Source organism: Ambystoma mexicanum, chromosome 2p (genome assembly GCF_040938575.1).
Source record: "Ambystoma mexicanum isolate Mex_15411 chromosome 2p, UKY_AmexF1_1, whole genome shotgun sequence".
Classification (NCBI taxonomy): Eukaryota; Metazoa; Chordata; class Amphibia; order Caudata; family Ambystomatidae; genus Ambystoma; species Ambystoma mexicanum.
The window spans coordinates 1,190,006,097-1,190,023,406 of NC_090923.1; the positions used below are offsets into that span (position 1 = coordinate 1,190,006,097).

General features: G+C 45.4%; 1 protein-coding gene across 7 annotated transcripts in view; it reads right to left on the minus strand.

The window, feature by feature from the left end:
- Positions 1-17,310, minus strand: part of PDZD4 (PDZ domain containing 4) — a 737,510-nt gene that overhangs the window by 94,835 nt on the left and 625,365 nt on the right. For 5 of the 7 annotated variants that reach the window (XM_069645390.1, XM_069645387.1, XM_069645389.1 and 2 more), the window contains one exon: positions 7,328-7,438. The exons of the other annotated variants lie outside the window; for them this stretch is intronic. In XM_069645390.1, coding sequence (XP_069501491.1) covers positions 7,328-7,438 — 111 coding nt within the window. The remainder of the gene's footprint in view (positions 1-7,327; positions 7,439-17,310) is intronic. 7 annotated transcript variants of the gene reach the window in all.

The window sequence follows — 17,310 nt, forward strand, 5'->3', positions numbered from 1 at the left end:
ATAGGTAAAGTCTGTACGAGCGTTCTTACACGCTCGAATTACTGGGTATAATCCCTCTGCCGATTTAACGGAGTTCCGTTCTCCGCATAGCCACATCTGTACGAATGGTCAAGAAAATTCCCACTACTAAATAATTGGTAATTGTCTGGCTGTGAAGAAGGCCCAAGGCCGAAACACGTGTCCCCTATCAGATTTTACCTATGTTGCAATAAACTGATAGTCAACTGGCGCAATTTGTGTGTTGGTTAACAACTTTATATCTTCCAAAGACAGTAGGACATGTGCGCTTCCATAGTTCCCAGTGTGGCAGGCAGTGACTTTGCTGTTCCGTATGGGAATAGCTAGGCACAGTCTCCCAAAAGCCTATTTGCTTGCCACAGTCCTATAGCCTCATTGCTGCAGTGGTATTGGTAGCCAGCAGCTGGAAAAGACCACTGAAGACCATGACTTAGTCGATAAACTTTTAGAAATGTGCATTTTGGTCCTGCTATGTCCCCCGCCTTTTGGAGTCAATGGTACTTCAATTTCAATCCTTCCTCTCAATGCTTCTCAGAAGACGTCATCTCTTTGTGACTTGCAGGCTCAAAACACTCATGTTTGCGTGACGTGCTGATGTGAGGCCTATTTGGGTCTATTTGGTTAGTTTCTGGCTGTCTGACTCGAATTTCGACTTTCATTTGGCAATGTTCTTTCAATATGATGTCTCCTCATTCTCAGAAGATCGTCAGTAAATATTTCAACCTTTATTTAGGTCAACATGAAATTAAATCACAACAGTCGCCTATAAGTTTTACCTACTTGTCACCCAGTCCCTCCTCTATATATTTGGGTTCCATGTTATTTCAACAAATTCAATTACTTCGTTGTAATTTGTGGGCATTCCTTCCAAATTTTACTTCAGATTATTTTTTGGTGTACCCCCCAATGCCCTGTCATTTCCACCCCCACCCTAGAACCCTCCATGCCCCCTTTTTAACCCTTACACTACACATACATATACACATTTGAAGTAATTATTCAAAGTAATACCCACAAAGTAAATTACAGCGAAGTTATGTATTTCGTGGCAACAACAGGAAACCATTCATTTTTATGCCCCGGTGCTATTTTCTTCCTCCTCTTTTTTTCTCTAACATAACTATGGCCACACCATCGACTCCCATTCCTGTGATTTCACCCGCTAGGAGGGTAAATAAATGCACATTACTTCTTGGAAAGGGTGTTGATTTTGCCGACCTAAACCCCACCCGTACAAAGGATCAGATCCCTCCTCTTCTATTTCTTTCACCTTCTCCTTTGTTATCAGCTGCTCTTGTAAAGTTAGTCTGCTATTTCCTCTGCCCCCGCTACCTCCGATACTATTTATAGCATGCCGCTCCATTTTCTGGTTTGAACTGAAACTTGATTTACCCCTGATTCCATTGTTCACTCTGATGAACTCATTCCTCGTGGTTATTGTACGCTAGCTAAGAAGCAAGTAGGTAAACAGGGGGCTGTCCGGCCTGCATGTTTAAACGTTCTTTCTCTTGTTGACTCCTTCAATCCTCTCTCTTACCCTCTTTGGAGCATCTTTCTTGCTCAAAATTAGTGTCACATCATTTCTCTATTACTTTTCATTTGATTTACTGTTTCCACGGTCCTGTTCTCAATTTCTTTGTTGACTTTTTTGATTCCTAGAATATTTCATCCATCCTCTTAACATATTTTCAGGTGACTTTAACCCTCCTAACGTTGGAAATTTGGACTGAATTCTGCCCAAACGTTTTGACATATTAAATTCCTTTAAGCTTCACCAAATTATTAGAAACCTGCAAGAAAGATGCTCATATTGATGAATTTTGTATCTTCTTCTATACAGTGGCAAACCATCTTGCTCCCCTTCAATTTAAGAAAATAACCGAATGCCCATCCAAGCCTTTCTTTTCATATAATTTGAATACTAACAACAAATCTATTTGGAGATTTGAACGGCCCTAGTAAAAACAGACTCCAATACTGTTTTACTACATTCTGTTTGTTTAGAGAGAAAAAAAATTCCCCTCTGCCGACGAAACCTAATTTGCATCAGGAACAAATATCGACCAATCACCAACGTACCCTTTGTTGGGAAAATCATTGAAAAGGCTGTGGCTTACAGCTATCTGATCACATATCACAATACAATCTTTTGCACAAACTGGCTTTTGCCATCAACAAGGCTTGGAATCTGCGGCACTGCATGTTCTTGATATTCGTCATATTCTGATTCCAGTGATGCATGCCAGCTGGTTTCACTGCAGATATCTGCAGCATGTGATACACTATTGTGCCAATCACTACTAACAATCTTACATGAACTGATGGGTTTGGGTTGTGTGGGTGATTCAAGTCCTGCTAATCGTCTAGGCAGCAATTCATGTACTCCGGCTCCGCTCGACCTCCACCTGCCTCCAAAGGGCATCACACAAGGTTCCATTCATTCTCCTATTCTTTTGAATCTCTACAATTAACCTTTGGGTGATATTGTCCATGCATATAAGATCAATATTCATCAGTACGCTGATGATATTCAGCTCTGTGTTTGAAAGTGTCTTCTCCAGCAGACATACTTTCCCTTAAGCACTGCTTAGAGGATATTGAAGCCTGGATGTATCTTGCTAACTTAAAATTCAATATTCAATACCTCATAGTTTAAAAAGACATTTCCATCAAAATTACACAACCACCATAACATCACATCTCTAGTAATTTTAACAGTCACTAATTTAGCAGATCCCCTCAGTAACTTTCCCATAGAAAAAATATTCTCCAATCTAAATTGCAACAAGGAATCTCTCTCAATTGCTAACCAAATTGGCTCTTGCTCCGTTTCCGCCAAGGCGTACAATGCCGCCTTCTTCAAAATAAAACCCCTGTAATACTTTTCTGGACTTGGATAACCGAAACCCCCATCTTTAGTGTCCTTTTGTAGAATACATTTGGGAATCTTAGGCATCTTTGTTTCACCGCAGAGAAAATCCAAGAAAACTCAATCAATTTCCTTAAGCTGTCTCTTTGTGAATACTAGGGGTATAGACTGCATTACATATAAATCCTTTGGCAGAAGCGACATCTTGATCGTATTAATTAAGGCTTCTGTATGGACTAATCCGGCATTACAAATTGATAATAAGACATTGTGTTGGCGTAGTTGGAATTCAAGGGTGATCTTGTCGTTGGGGGATTTGATGCAGGATGGACAACTGAAGACTTTTCAAGAGCTACAGACTTTGTTTAGATTAGATGGGAAGGAGGAAAGCAGATATAAGGAGCTTCAACGTCTTTTGATCAGGGTGTTTACTATGTTGTCCAATCCGGTAGAACAAGAACCAGCAGGATGGAATGTATTTTGCCTATTGCCAGGTAATGTTTCCACGTATTTGAAGTTTATGCCAGAGAATAATTCCAACTTGGAATCATGGAATGTCCTGAAACGAAAATGGGATTCAGATTTGGGTTATTCTATTACCAAAGAAGTCTGGAAATATGTTTGACGTACTGTATATAGTAGCAGATTAGATCTTAAGCTTTGACTTATTCACCAGAAAGTTTTGGAACGGCTTTATTGGACGCCCGTGCGCATGTGTGATTTAGGATTAGCAACTGACAATTTATGTTGGGGATGTGGGAGGGATAAGGAGGATTTACTTCATATGTTGTGGTATTGCCCCAGAGCAGTCACATTCTGGTGTGAAGTCCTTGACAGATTGGATATGACTCTTTCTGTTAAATTTCCTAGAGGGCCGTTACAGGTTTTGCTTTTGGCAAATGCTGGCCGGTGTTTGACAGCTCGTTTATATGGTTCTTGGATAAATAGGATATTGGTGATAGCAGTGAAACAGATTTTGAAAGTTTGGAAGACAAGGAAGAAGCCAAAGGTGGAAGAATGGATTAATGATGTGGTGGTTTTATCAGATTTTGAATTAGTCATGTATAAGAGGAAGAATAAAGAAGAGGCGTATTGGATCTTGTGGAGATCTTTTATTGATTTATATGGTAATGGTAGACAAATATGAACAATTAATCTAAGTGAATGTTTACTTGTATCAGTGTTTGTCCTGTCTGTTGTAGTGTATGTTTTTGTTATGTATGTTTAGTGTTTGTATGTTGGTACATTTGAATTTTTCTTTTGTATAGGATTATTTTCATTTGAAAATATATTATGACCCCAGTGTATATGAGTTTCTTTGATCTATGAATATCTCTTTATTGAATTCCTGGGGTATGACGAATTCTAAAAGATATATGTGTTTAGATATATTGTACTTTATGTTGTTTTTAGATGTATTATATCTTGCATGTACTGTTTGAATAAGATAAATAAAGAGTATACAAAAAAGAATTCAATACCTCAAAAACTGAGTGTATTCTTTTTGCCAGTCCCAATAAATGTTCACTTATTCAATCTTGGCTACCCATGCTATCATCTTTCCGGGGTTCATTGAAACTTGCCCATGTGGTCAATCTCTTGGCTTCCATATTAATGATGACCTGACTATGAAAGATCGTATTAAGAAATCACACGCTGACAGTTTTCAAATAGTGTTACTCACCAGAATCAACTCTTTCATTCTTACAGAGCAGGGGTGTTGCTAGGTCTGGAAAAGATCAGGGGCTAAGCTAATGTCGGGAATGGCGGGATTCGGGCTAGCTATAGCCTTGGTTGTAGTCCCTGAGCTTCTATCCGGGGCTACAACCAAAAGACCCGGGGCTATAACCCCCTAAGCCCCCCCCTAGTAACGCCTCTGCTCCAGAGCTTTTCCGTAGTGCGGTCTTGGTGCTTTCCCATAACGATGATGGTAATGCCATCCTTTCTGGTGCTTCTCGATGTGTCCTTCGTCCTCTTAGATCGTTCTTGCATGCTGTGGCAAGACTTGTAGGTGGCAGGAAAAAAGTCACCCCTATCAAGCCCGTTCTGCTCGAGCTCAATTGGCTCCCGCCGAAAGGTAGGACTCAGTTTAAGATTGGCTCCCGCTGAAAGCTAGGGTTCAGTCTAAGATTGGCTCCCACTGAAAGCTAGGATTCAGTCTAAGATTGGCTCCTGCTGAAAGCTAGGATTCAGTCTAAGATTGGCTCCCGCTGAAAGCTAGGATTCAGTTTAAGATTGTCTCCCGTTGAAAGCTAGGATTCAGTCTAAGATTGGCTCTCACTGAAAGCTAGGATTCAGTCTAAGATTGTTTCCCGCTGAAAGCTAGGATTCAGTTTAAGATTGTCTCCCGCTGAAAGCTAGGGTTCATTCTAAGATTGGCTCCCGCTGAAAGCTAGGATTCAGTCTAAGATTGTTTCCCACTGAAAGCTAGGATTCAGTCTAAGATTGGCTCCCGCTGAAAGCTAGGATTCAGTCTAAGATTGGCTCCCACTGAAAGCTAGGGTTCAGTCTAAGATTGGCTCTCTGGATTACAAAGCAGTTGTACCTCTTCGACCTCCTTATTTAGCCAAGGTGTTTCAAATCTCAGGCCGTAACTGAATTTCCAGAAGTAAAGATATTCTATATCTGGACATTCCTAAAGCTAATCTTGTTCGAATGTCCACCGTGGCCTGCACCTTCTCCATTCCTGGGTTTGGGAACAGCCTCTCCACTGATCTTGGAGTGGCCCTGCCTCTGTTGTCTCTCAGAAAGAACCCTTTTTATTTTCTTAATGCTCTCTTCTCACTGCTACTTATCATTCCTTGTTTTGGTTTTAGCTTCTGTTCTGCAATGCATTGCCTTGGTGTTTCATTCACACACCACACACTTAAAACATAAAGCAAAACAAATCAATACAGCACGAACAGGGTGAGATCTGGAGCCCCAGGGTGGAAGGCTTTAGCTCGCCTCCGCAGTTACAGGTATTTGCTATTTGGCTAGCAACACTTATATACATCCATCAATCGCATAAAGTGCATTAGTTCTATTAGCCCCTAGATTCTGGCTTTAAAAGAAAAGATGGAGGTGTCCCCAAGTTGCTGTTGTCCACTTCATGCCATATAGTTATTTCCTTCGAATGATAACGATGTGTCATTCATATAGTGCTTACGCCTAAGCGTTTCACATTGAACATATTTACATACAATATCACCCAACCAAATTTGGTACTCATTGATCAACCTTGGAAGGATGAAAGGCTGAGTTGGCCTTGCTGTGATTTGAACATGCAACCTGCAAATCACACATAGATCACAGCAGCGAGTGCTGAACCTGCTGAGCTATCTTACTAGCACTGGAAACCTTAAGAAAAAAGGGCCTGGGTCGATTGAAGATGCCCCATAAGGGAAAGTTCAACTTATATTATAAGGAATAACCTTCCTTTGGTCATTGGCCACATAAGGTGGAGAGCTGCCCTCCCGCAGAAAATTCCACAATTCACCAAGAGGTAATTGCCCAGGAAATAGACATTGGTATGGTGTAGTGGGCCAGTCATTTAGAGCTGTCTGCATTCAATCAAAATTGAAAAGCAAGCAAAACCACTCCTTATACAGAAGGGTTGTTAGAAGCCCAAAGATTGACAGGAAAAGATTATGTGTGTGACAGAAATGGAAGCTTGCATATAGCCAGAAAAAAACAGGAATTCAGTAGGGGTGACTGGTGATGCATGGGTGATGGGAAGGGCCGTTTATGTTAAAGGATGTGCATACTTAGCCGTACCCCATTTCCAGCTTTAATCACAGCATCACTAGAAGTGCTTTGCCCAAACCTGCCCGGAGGTGCACCCAACTGGTTGGGTTGGATGGAGAGGAGGACACAAGAGCACCAGGGAGCTTGAGGGAGGCTTATCAAAATAGAAGAGCTTGGAGTAGCCCAACCATAACCAATGATCGCATGAGAAAGGAGCAGACAGATGTACCACGATAATGAGATGCGAGGAGCATGGAGCAAGACTACCACAATACCGTGAACTGGAGATGGTGGGCCATGCTAACCACAGTGATATGTTCAGTGGACATTGGAGAAGCCCCCTCCATTATGAATGAAATAGAGTGGCTTCTATCAAACCTTTCACAAAGGATGAGATGGGAATATGAAGCATGGTGTGTAGGAAGTGTTTTGGGGCAGTTCTACCACAATGGGTGATATATGCAGGGATTAAAGCAGCCATACCATAATAAATCAGACCTGGTGGCCTTGGAACAGACATATTATTATTCAGGTTGTCTGCAGAGTATGGATCGGAGCTAACACAGTAAGGAGATCTAATGCACTTGGTCCAGATCTACCATGATAATGAGATCTAAGAGGGTTCAAACTTGGCCTGTGACAATGGATATGATCTGAGGGACTTAGGACAGGCCTTCCACAATCACCCATGCAGACGCAAAGCCTTGCCCATACCTGAGATGGAGAAGGGGATTTCACTTTTCCCAGCTGCAGCTCATCCTCAATCTCCGATCCAAAGTCATCCAGGAGGTCATCGCGGTCGCTGTCCTTCCAACGCTTGGTCAGCTGGGTGAGAGTGAAGGTGAACAAGGGCAGCATGAACACATCACTTTGTCATTATCCTCATGGATGCCGGGGAGACACACCAGCACTTTCTTCTCATGGACCCTATTATGAGGCCCTCAAAGCACCTTCCTCAGGGTTATGCAACACCCCAACTAGGGAAACCGTATGATCAACATCCTCATAACCCATAGGACATCAAGAATCACAAACCAGAGAACCCCATAGAGCCCCACAAACCGAGTTTAGGTAACTTATTTGAAAGAAACTATTTGAACGACTTTTTGATAAAAATCCACAGTTAAAAAACACCAGTAGAAACAAATCTGCAAAGGTAGCATGCACTTTTAGTAAGCAAAACAAATTAACAATATTTCTTCAGTTGAAAAAAACCGAAAGTAAGACTAGTAAAGGAGAAACAAAGCACCTCTCTCAGTTCTTCCTGGAAAATGTACTTCAAGCGAAGTGGCCCCCCCTGTTCAATGAAACCAAGCACTCCCCCGGGTTACTATACGTCCTTTCACCAACATAACTTCTTATCAATTACACTCACGCATTATGTACTCTGTTAAAGTGCTTAATTTGGTTATCACTGGAGAGGGTCTCACTACAGATTGAATGCTGTCATTGTTGTTCTTTGGGATATAGTGTTAATGTGGGGTGAAAACATTTGCTTGTTTATGGTGCCGCCATTTTCTGAGCTGGAGCACTGTACATCCCGAGATGGGTCGGCACTTGGAATGTTATGTTGCAATGCAGACATCTGGCCACCTCCACGGTGACCAGATTGAACAGATATGGTGTGGCCCGAAGTGACCACTGGGGAAGGAAAAAGAGAGTGGACTTCCCCTCATGGGGTTTCAATAGGCGGCTCCTCACAGAGGGAGTGAGGCCTATTTCCGGGACCTGCCCTTGCTGCAAATAAAGGAATGAATGAGGCCTGTTGGCTCCCTAAATCAGGATCCTGCGTGCACGGTGTATATACCAAAGAGGCCGCCTGTACCAGCCACGCAGACCGAAGGATAGGGAGTGCTGTGCTCTGCTGCGTCATCTGCCCGGTGCCTCCCATTGACGTAGACTGGCGGGGTGGCGGGTTTCATCCAGAATGCCGCCCCTCCTGGATGGCTTCCCTTACCCTGCCGCACAGAGGACCGGGCTGCTTTGGTTAAATTGAGGAAACCGCCATGGCACTCCTCACGGACTGAAGCCACAGCCTGATAATTATGCACCACATTAGCACCTCCCACAGTGGAGGACAGAAGATGACAAAGGGATGTGGGTTTGCTCAGGACTCAGAAGTCATGCACTGTCTAGCTGCCAAACGGTTGACGGTATATGTCTCCCAGGCCTACAGTGTCATGGCTTAGGTGTGATGAAGGTAAGCATGAAGTGGCGAAGGTTGTGGGAGTGCGATACGTTGGCTACCCTCATAAATTCGTCTAAGTGTAATATCTTGGCTACCTTCCTAGCTTCATCTAAGTGCAGTACATTGGCTGTCTTCATGAATATGTCTAAGTTCAATACATAGAGTCATCGAGGTGCAATATATTGACTTCTCTCATGAATTCATATAAGTGCAATACATTGGCTACCTTCACATTTCATGTGGTGCAATTCAATGGCTATCTTTATAAATCACCTAGGTGTGACACGTTCGCTTCAGGAGTACGTCTAAGTGCAATACATTGGCAACTGTCACAAATCATCTAGGTGTGACACAATAGCCCTCATTACGAGTCTGCCGGTAACCCGCCGGTGCTACCAGCGGATTGCCGGCAGACTTGCCTTACTGTTACCGGTGCCCGATGTCCCGGTGTTACCGAGATATTATGGTTGCCGGCAAGGGTGCTAAGAAGATTCCATGCAGTCCATTAGGACTCCATGGGATGGAAACCAATGATGCACCAACACCGTTCTTAACGGTGCTTCAGGGATTTCTCTGCCAGTGGGGGCCTGAAGTTCACTGTCCCTACGGCAGATTCGGAGTAAGTCGGTCCGGGGAAAATGCCGGAGCCAGTAGTACCGGCTGTTTTACCAGCATTTTTCCCAGACCGGCTGACTCGTAATGACCTCCATAGACTACCCTAGTGACCTTGTGAGTTAATCTAAGTGCAATAAATTGGCTATCTTCATAAATTCAACTGGGTGCAATGTTGTTTCATTCTGAAGAACTCAGGGATGTAGCCATCGCCTGTATATATCCTTTCGTCGCAGGTCACCTTAGCGGACATCAACTCACATTGCAGTTGGTTGGGGTGGGGTGAGGTGGGAGGTTGCCAGGGTAATGTCCCACCACCCTCTGGCATGGTGACAATGGTTAGTCACCTGCCGGGAGTAAAATCACCTGCGCTACAGGTGCAAATTCTCCATACACCCTTTCCTTCCATCACCCCCCCACTTCATAAAGCCTATTTGCTTCACGCCTCATTCCCCCGTCTCCCTTTCACTTGTCCACCTCCCCACGACAACCCCAATTCATTGCCCTTCTTGTTTGCCCCAGTGTTCAACATGAGGGGTGTCCTCCACGTGACAGGCACCCTAATCTCCTTTCAAAAACAGACCTCTGCATATGCGCCCCACCCTTAATATTGGAAGGGATAATACACGCAAACCTATTAGCATGCCCTGTTTTTGTCCTGTCTGGATCAGGTGCAAGAGGTGAGCACTCCCATCTCAAGGCAAGCCTTCGAATATTTGCTTTCATCTTATTTCAGAAAACATGATAATGGACCGGTAGCTTCCAGGGGGAGGGAGAGCCGGGGAGCGCAGATGTGCGCGAGGCCTGACGCCTGGTGCAGCAGTTGAGCCCCCAGCTCCCATTTACCTCATCACCGCCACGAACATTTAGCCTGGAGGGATCTTGCGTTGTAAGAAGAGTGCCTTTGCTTACAAGAGAGTCAGTGAGGAATTGGTTGCCATGGTGGCGGCTGCAACAGATCCTGCAGCAGCAATCCAACGTAAAGTCCTGTGCGCCATAAGGAGGATGGAAGAGGAGCACGACGCCCAGCGATGGCGTCAGGAGGCGGTAACAGGATTCCGCTCTGTGATCTCTGACCGCTTTCACCTGTGGGTTCAACATGGCGGCTATACACGCGAGTCTGTCCCTTTTTGTTCCTCTGTGCCTAGGCTGCATCAGGAATGTGGCAGCATTTGATACTGAAGCAAAACAGAGATTTTCGGAATGCTGGCTTGCCCCTCTGTTATTCTGGCATGGAAGCTGCAGGCAGTAGACAGAGGAGGGGCTTTCCCCGCCACGCCAGACCCCCCTTGAAGAGGTAGTGGAGGAAGAAGACGCAAAGGGGACATTTTCCATCTAGATGTGAGAGATACCTTCAGTCCTCTTTCTAGGTATCACCCTTCCTTAAATGTGGCTACCCTTACTCAACAGGGATTGGCCACCTTCTCTGTTATGGGGCTATAAAGCATAATTAAGGTTAATGTCACAGAGGTGCTGGACAAGCACTTTCCTGAGGGTCCCCTTACTTTGCCAAAACTGCAGGTGTTACAGGCGACATGACCGTTGATTAGCTTACTGTCTGCCCCCGGCCCTGGCACAATTGCTAATGTTTCTTAGGCCAATGAATTTAAGGGCGTGGATTGTGAGGCGCCTGGGGACTGAGGTCATTAAGGTGGTAGCAGCCCACTTAACGCAGAATTTGGGCTTGTTGAATCCTCTGGACAGATCCACTCTGCTCATTGAGGATATCTATCTATAGCATTTAGATATCTCATCCTGTTGAGTGCCTCCATTCCCTTCAAGGTGTGCGAACTATTATTCCGCAGGAGTGGAAAGACCTGGCAGGAACATCCATTCCCAGGTTCTGGACAAGAATGTGCCCTTTTCTGGATTTCACAAGGCCTTGTACCGGAGGGTCTTCAGGTGGATTCTCACCCTCTCATCTTTGTGTGCAAGATGGCAGCGGAGTCAGGGGACATGGCTCCAAGAGACAACATAGGCAAGAACGTGGAGTCTGAAACAAATTATCCTTGGACAGGCACCTACACTATCCAGCCCCTGCGCAGAGACTCTCAACTCCCCCCGACCACCTTGGAAAATGGCTCAAACATGGACTACTGCTGGAAATTAGGGAGAGCCAGTCCCATCTGTCACCAGGCTTCTCGCTTGATGCATTCTGAGCTACTGAAATGGCCTCTGGTGCAGCGATGGCTTGAAGAAGATAGTTCTGGCTCTGCATCTGGAAATGGGAGGCCTCCCAAATGGATATGCTCCTTAAAATGCCACTCCTGTGGAACAGCTGCCTGGCTCCAAACTGGAGAAACCTGTTCAGCAGGCTGCTGGCGACAGCAAGCTATCTGTGTCGGTGACTGCCTATCTCTGCAAACCCGCTGAACCATCTCCTCCCGACCTCTTCATTTGTATATTATTGGAGAAAGAGAAAAGATGTGTTATGAACAAAAGCACTTCACACAGGTCAAAGAATGATGGCAGCAATCCCATTTCTGGGTGCTTTACAATTTGAATAGGTGTTGGGGTGAAAGGGAACAACCACCAATGGGGAGGGATTGCTAGGATACCGGGTAACATTACTAGAGTAATGTAAGAAGTTGAAGGCAAGCGTTGGTGGGGGGAGAGGCACTGGGGCTTAGGAGCAATCAGGACCAGCAAAGGGGATGTGGCAACAAGGCCAGCCAGAGGTGTGGGGAGGAGGTCCAGCAACCAGGATCAGCACGATGGGGTGTGGTGGAATGGGGGTTTCAGGACCAGCCAGAGAGGTGGAAAGGACTGAGGGAGCTGACCAGGAATGAGGCGGGTCATCTAGAAGTCACTGACTGAATGACGCAGCATTGCGCCATCTTCTTTGGCGGCATGGTGAAGGGCGAAGCGAGGATGATCCTGCTGAAGAGGCACACAGTTGGGACTCTTATAAATGTGCCCTTTGCCAAACCCCCCAAACGACTATGCCCTGACCCTACTCACATCCATGGAGTAAGGCTCTGGCACGCGGGCTGGCAGGGATAGAATGGGCCTCAGGGTGCCCGGAGCGACTGTGGTGAAGGGAGCCCTGGGAAGGAGCCTTCCTCCTCACTGTTCTAGGGTCTTCGCCATGGTGGGTCATGGCAGCCGTAGCGACTCATTTGGACAATTCTTCTTGGGCCAAAGGCTCATGTTGGAGATGCCTTATGAGGGTCACACAAGTCCAGGACATTGGGGAGGAAACACGGGGGGGGGGGGCTGCAGGCCTTCAGCTGCATCTGGGAGGAGCATGTGCCAGATATCCGAGTACATAGGGTAGTCAGAAAATGATACTCCATTGACTTCACTGCTCCCCCAGATTCCTTTTCATAAAATACCTCTTTGACTTTCGTCTCCCTAAACTCTCCTTGATGGCTGTCACTGACATCTCAATCCCCTCCTATGACACTGCTGCATTAGCTGCCCTCCATAGTGATTTTGTCAACCTCTCCCACTCCTCTTTACCCAATAAAAGAAACTGTGAAGTTGGCCCAATGATCAGCAATGATACACCATCTGTCTTCCCACCCTTTGACTTCATTTGAGTATATCTCTATCCAGCTTCTTGCTTCCATCCTTCTTATCATCCTCCACATATATGGCACACCTGGCACCTGCAACCTCTTTTCCGAACATGAGCTACTACTTGAGTCTATCCCAAATGATGTCCCCGTGGTCATTTTTGCTAACCTCAACTTCTCAAAATAATAAAGGCCCATAAACTACAGCTAGGCTTTACTCTCTCTAACTACTCTCTGGTCAACGTATATAGCTTTCCAACCCACAAACATAGACATTCTCTCAGGCTCATCCTCTGCACATTTGAGCCTCTCCCTCTGATCACCGATGTATCGCTTTCACCGTCTCCCCATCACCATTAAACCCCCATTTACCAAAATAAAGTTTAGAATCTGTTCCATGGCCCCACATTTGGGCCAGGCCAAGTCCTCCATCTAAGCCCCCACTCCCCTGCGTGCTGTTCCATTCATCTTGCCTTCACTGAGTTCAATAACACTCTTGCTTCCTTCATTCGACATTCATTATCCTGCTCACTCCTTCACCTCCTCATGCCTCTACCCACAACCATGGATCCCAAAGCCATCCATCAGCTGAATTAAACATTGTGCCTTTGGTTGTGCTGCCAGTGCAAGGATCGCTCTTCCTCTCTTATCACAAGCGCTTTCCTTGCCTTCTCTAGGGCTCTCAATGCTGCCAAATCCTCATATTACACCAGCGTTATACCCTCTCTCTGCCCACAACCAACACAACCTCCCTATGACCGTCCAGGCTATGCCCCCCTGACACCCAAATGCACTCTCAATCCTCCTCTACTTTTTTGATGATTTGTCTCCTACTGTCCAAAATCACGAAAGTATGCAACATCCTGTCCACCCTCCTCTGCCTCCTCCCCCAACCCACTTTGCTTAACCTCCTGTCAACCTACCCTCTCTTCACTTTCCCGCTCCCCCCATACATCCCCACTTAACTCCTACACATCTTACACGTTGCTAATTCATCCTTGCCACCACAGACAATTAAATAGCGTGCCCACATTATCTTTTCTTACTTCTCCCTCTTCAGTATTTCCCTTCTTCCCAGCCTTCTACAAAATAGCCACTGTCATTGCTGTAACCAAGAAACCCACTGCTGACCCTAACAAATCCTATTTCTACAGACCAGTCTCTCTCCTGCCCCACCACTCCTAATCCCTTGAGAATGGTCTTTGACTGCAATATTGCCTACTTTGAGGACCACTCACTCTATGGCCCCCTCCAATCAGGCTTCACGTAGAAACACTCCGCTGAAACTACTCTTGACAATGTCTCCAAATATTTAACCACTGTTCACCACTCTCACCTTCTACATCCTTAGCCTGTGTGACCTCTCTGCTGTCTTTGACACTGTAGACCACCCACCTACTCCAGACCCTGGCCTCCTACCTTGCTGACCGCCCTTCTCATCTCAGAGAACTCTAACAGCTTCAACCAAGGATCACTCTTTTTCACTATTTACATGTTCTCTCTTGGTTCTATGTCCTATTTTCACTTTTTGCAGGCCACCTATCAAAAACATGTTTTGGTTGCTTTCAGGCAGCCCACAAAAAGCAAAAATATCCCCTTGCTTTGCACCCCCTCCCACCCGCTCTGGCTGGATGACTTCCAAATCAGGGGGTTCCACCCCCCAAACCCACTTTGTCACCCACTTCCACCTCCCTCCCCACCCCAAAAACCCTTGTTGCCTTAAACAGACACATACACACCCACACACACACACATAAACACACGCACACACACACACACACACACACATCCACACTTACCTGTTCTCCAGTGCCTGTCAGACAGGGGAATGACAGATCGATATAGAAAGACCGCTCAGTGCGGTCACAGAGCAGTCTTTCTAAAATCTAAATCAATCTTTTTTTGAATCTGGCAAAATAAAACAATATTTTGACCTGATACCCCTCGCTCTGCAAACTCATCTCTTCTTTGGCTTAAACTCTCACCTCTTGGCACCAATATCTTGTTCTCATTCTGCTTAATCCCTGCTTCCTTGGAACACATAAGCAGCTGTCTAGCAGTCATAAGGAATCTCTTCTACAGAAGTCATCTTCTCCCTGCATCCAATGCTGTCCCGACTCTGCAACCTCTGATCTCCTCCCCTCCTGGCCTCCTCATTCTCTCAACTAAGACGTGTAACCATGGCACCCTCCTCGACAGCAACCTAAAACCCCAACAGTTCACACTCAAATGCTACAGCTGCAAGGATTAAGAGACTTAATGTAAGGAACATCCACTGTTACCTCACCTACAGCGCTACAAAATATCTAACCCCTACTCTGGTCCTTTCCAAACTGAATACTGTTCAAACCTCTTCCTTGGTCTCCCCCACAACTCCTTCCCTCCCCTTAACGGAGCTCTTAACTTTGCTATTTGCATCTTCTACAACCTGCCATCTTCTAACCATGCTGCAATTGTCTTTCGACTAATGTTTTAACAAGCTGTCCGTAACCTCGCTGTGATACTCAAGGGTCTGGGCGTGTAAAATGTGTAATAAATGCAATAATAAATAAATAAATAAATAAATAAATAAACCCATCAAAATCCTTCCCAACCTCTGTACACTGACACCACGCTGGATGGCACCCCATGCAAATCTGCTCTCTTTTCAGGTTCATACTGCTTGCCTCTAAATCCATCCATGGTCCTGGCCCGCCTTCTTGCTGACTGCATCTTAATCTGCTCTCCCACTCACAACTTGCAATTGTCCAGTACGCTCAACTTTACCACCTGCCCTGTGCATTCTCCTGTTTTTCTTTCTCGTCCCTATTTGCTCCCCTCCACTAGTACCCCCACCCACTTGGTATTAAAACCAGCCTATTATTGGAACTGTTTATAAGACCAGGCTTAAGTTATACTTCCTAGCCAGAGAGGGTGTGCCTCCTGCCTCCCATGTCCCTGGTATATGCCCCACTACACCATCCCTTCACCAACTGGTTTACTCTCATTCTGACACCCACCTACTATTATAAAGGCACCCTACCATGGGAACGCCTCTACTTTCTGTATTACTTCCTTTGTACGACATTTCTGATCAAAATGATATCCCTTTTGCTCAATGAATTCAAATACCTCAAACAATGGGAAAGAGCTGATGAAGATGCTGGCCCAGGAGGGTTACTCCTAATTGGAAGTGGCAAATACCTAGGCCTGGTAAAGACCCCTAGCAAGGAGAAAAATACGTGCTGGTAGAGGATTGCCAGAAGGTGAGCAGCACACCATATCCCTCTGACTGATATTACCTGGAAGCAAACTCGGTGCTATCTTCCTGAAACTGCATATGATATTAGGGAATACCAGGAAGATCAGTATTCCCATAATTAGGTTCTGGGACACTTTACAGTTTGCCTCCGCTGACACTGTGTGCTTAGAATTTTTCTGCAGAGGTTTTGTTGTGAAAATACCAATTTTCCCCAAAGAAGTTTATCCCAAGCCCATCACGACACATTTAATAAATCTTGTTTGAACCTTTGCTCTGTTGATCCTGCATCATAAACCCTATTAACAGTGTCTCCCTGAGGTCTGATTTTTTGCCCCTTCAAGCCTACGGTCATTTCTGATTTGCACCTAAATCAGAAGATGTTTCCAACTTCCTTCAAACTCTCAGAGGACGCAGATTCCTCCTCTATTTCTCTCAAAGTTGTTGGGCTGGGCTGGATTTATTGGATTTTAAGTCTTGCTTTTGAATCTTGGAATCCCTCTTTGTGACCTTTGAACCTGGTTCTCAGAGTGGGCAGCCTTCTACTTCCACCCTTAGAGGATGGTTTGCGTGGCTTTTTCTAAGGCCTACACGACTCCCTTTCACCCAGGCGAGGTTTGCCAGGGGGGGTGGAAGCATTCGGAGGGACTGCTCTGAGCAAATATGATCAGACTGCCACTTCAGCCCCCCATGAAACCTTTCTTTCACATTACGGGTTAACCATGGGGACTACTTGTGCATATTTTGGGGCTGTTGTGCTCAGCTTTGTATCTTTGTAGGCTTACGTGTATAGGACTCTGTAGGCCCCAATCGGTTTCACGTCAGCTTGTTTGGTGTGGTGTTTGTTATAATCAACATTTGGAAATTGCACTTGGGGCTTTTAGTGAGAGGTAGACATCTAAGCAATATAAACTACGAGGCGCAGATCGCCAGTGTTTAGTTGACAAGGTGGAATGGTGACCATGTATGCTGAGACCAAGGGGCCACAACGGATTTGGATGGGTGGGCAAAAAGGGTGTCAGCAAGTAAAGGATGATGTGAAGGAGTGTGTTGTCATAAGCATGAGTCGGCAGAGGGTCCCGGTAGTGTACCAAATGGGAGAGATTGGTTCTGCTTGCTAGAATGAGTGCCAAGTTGATGG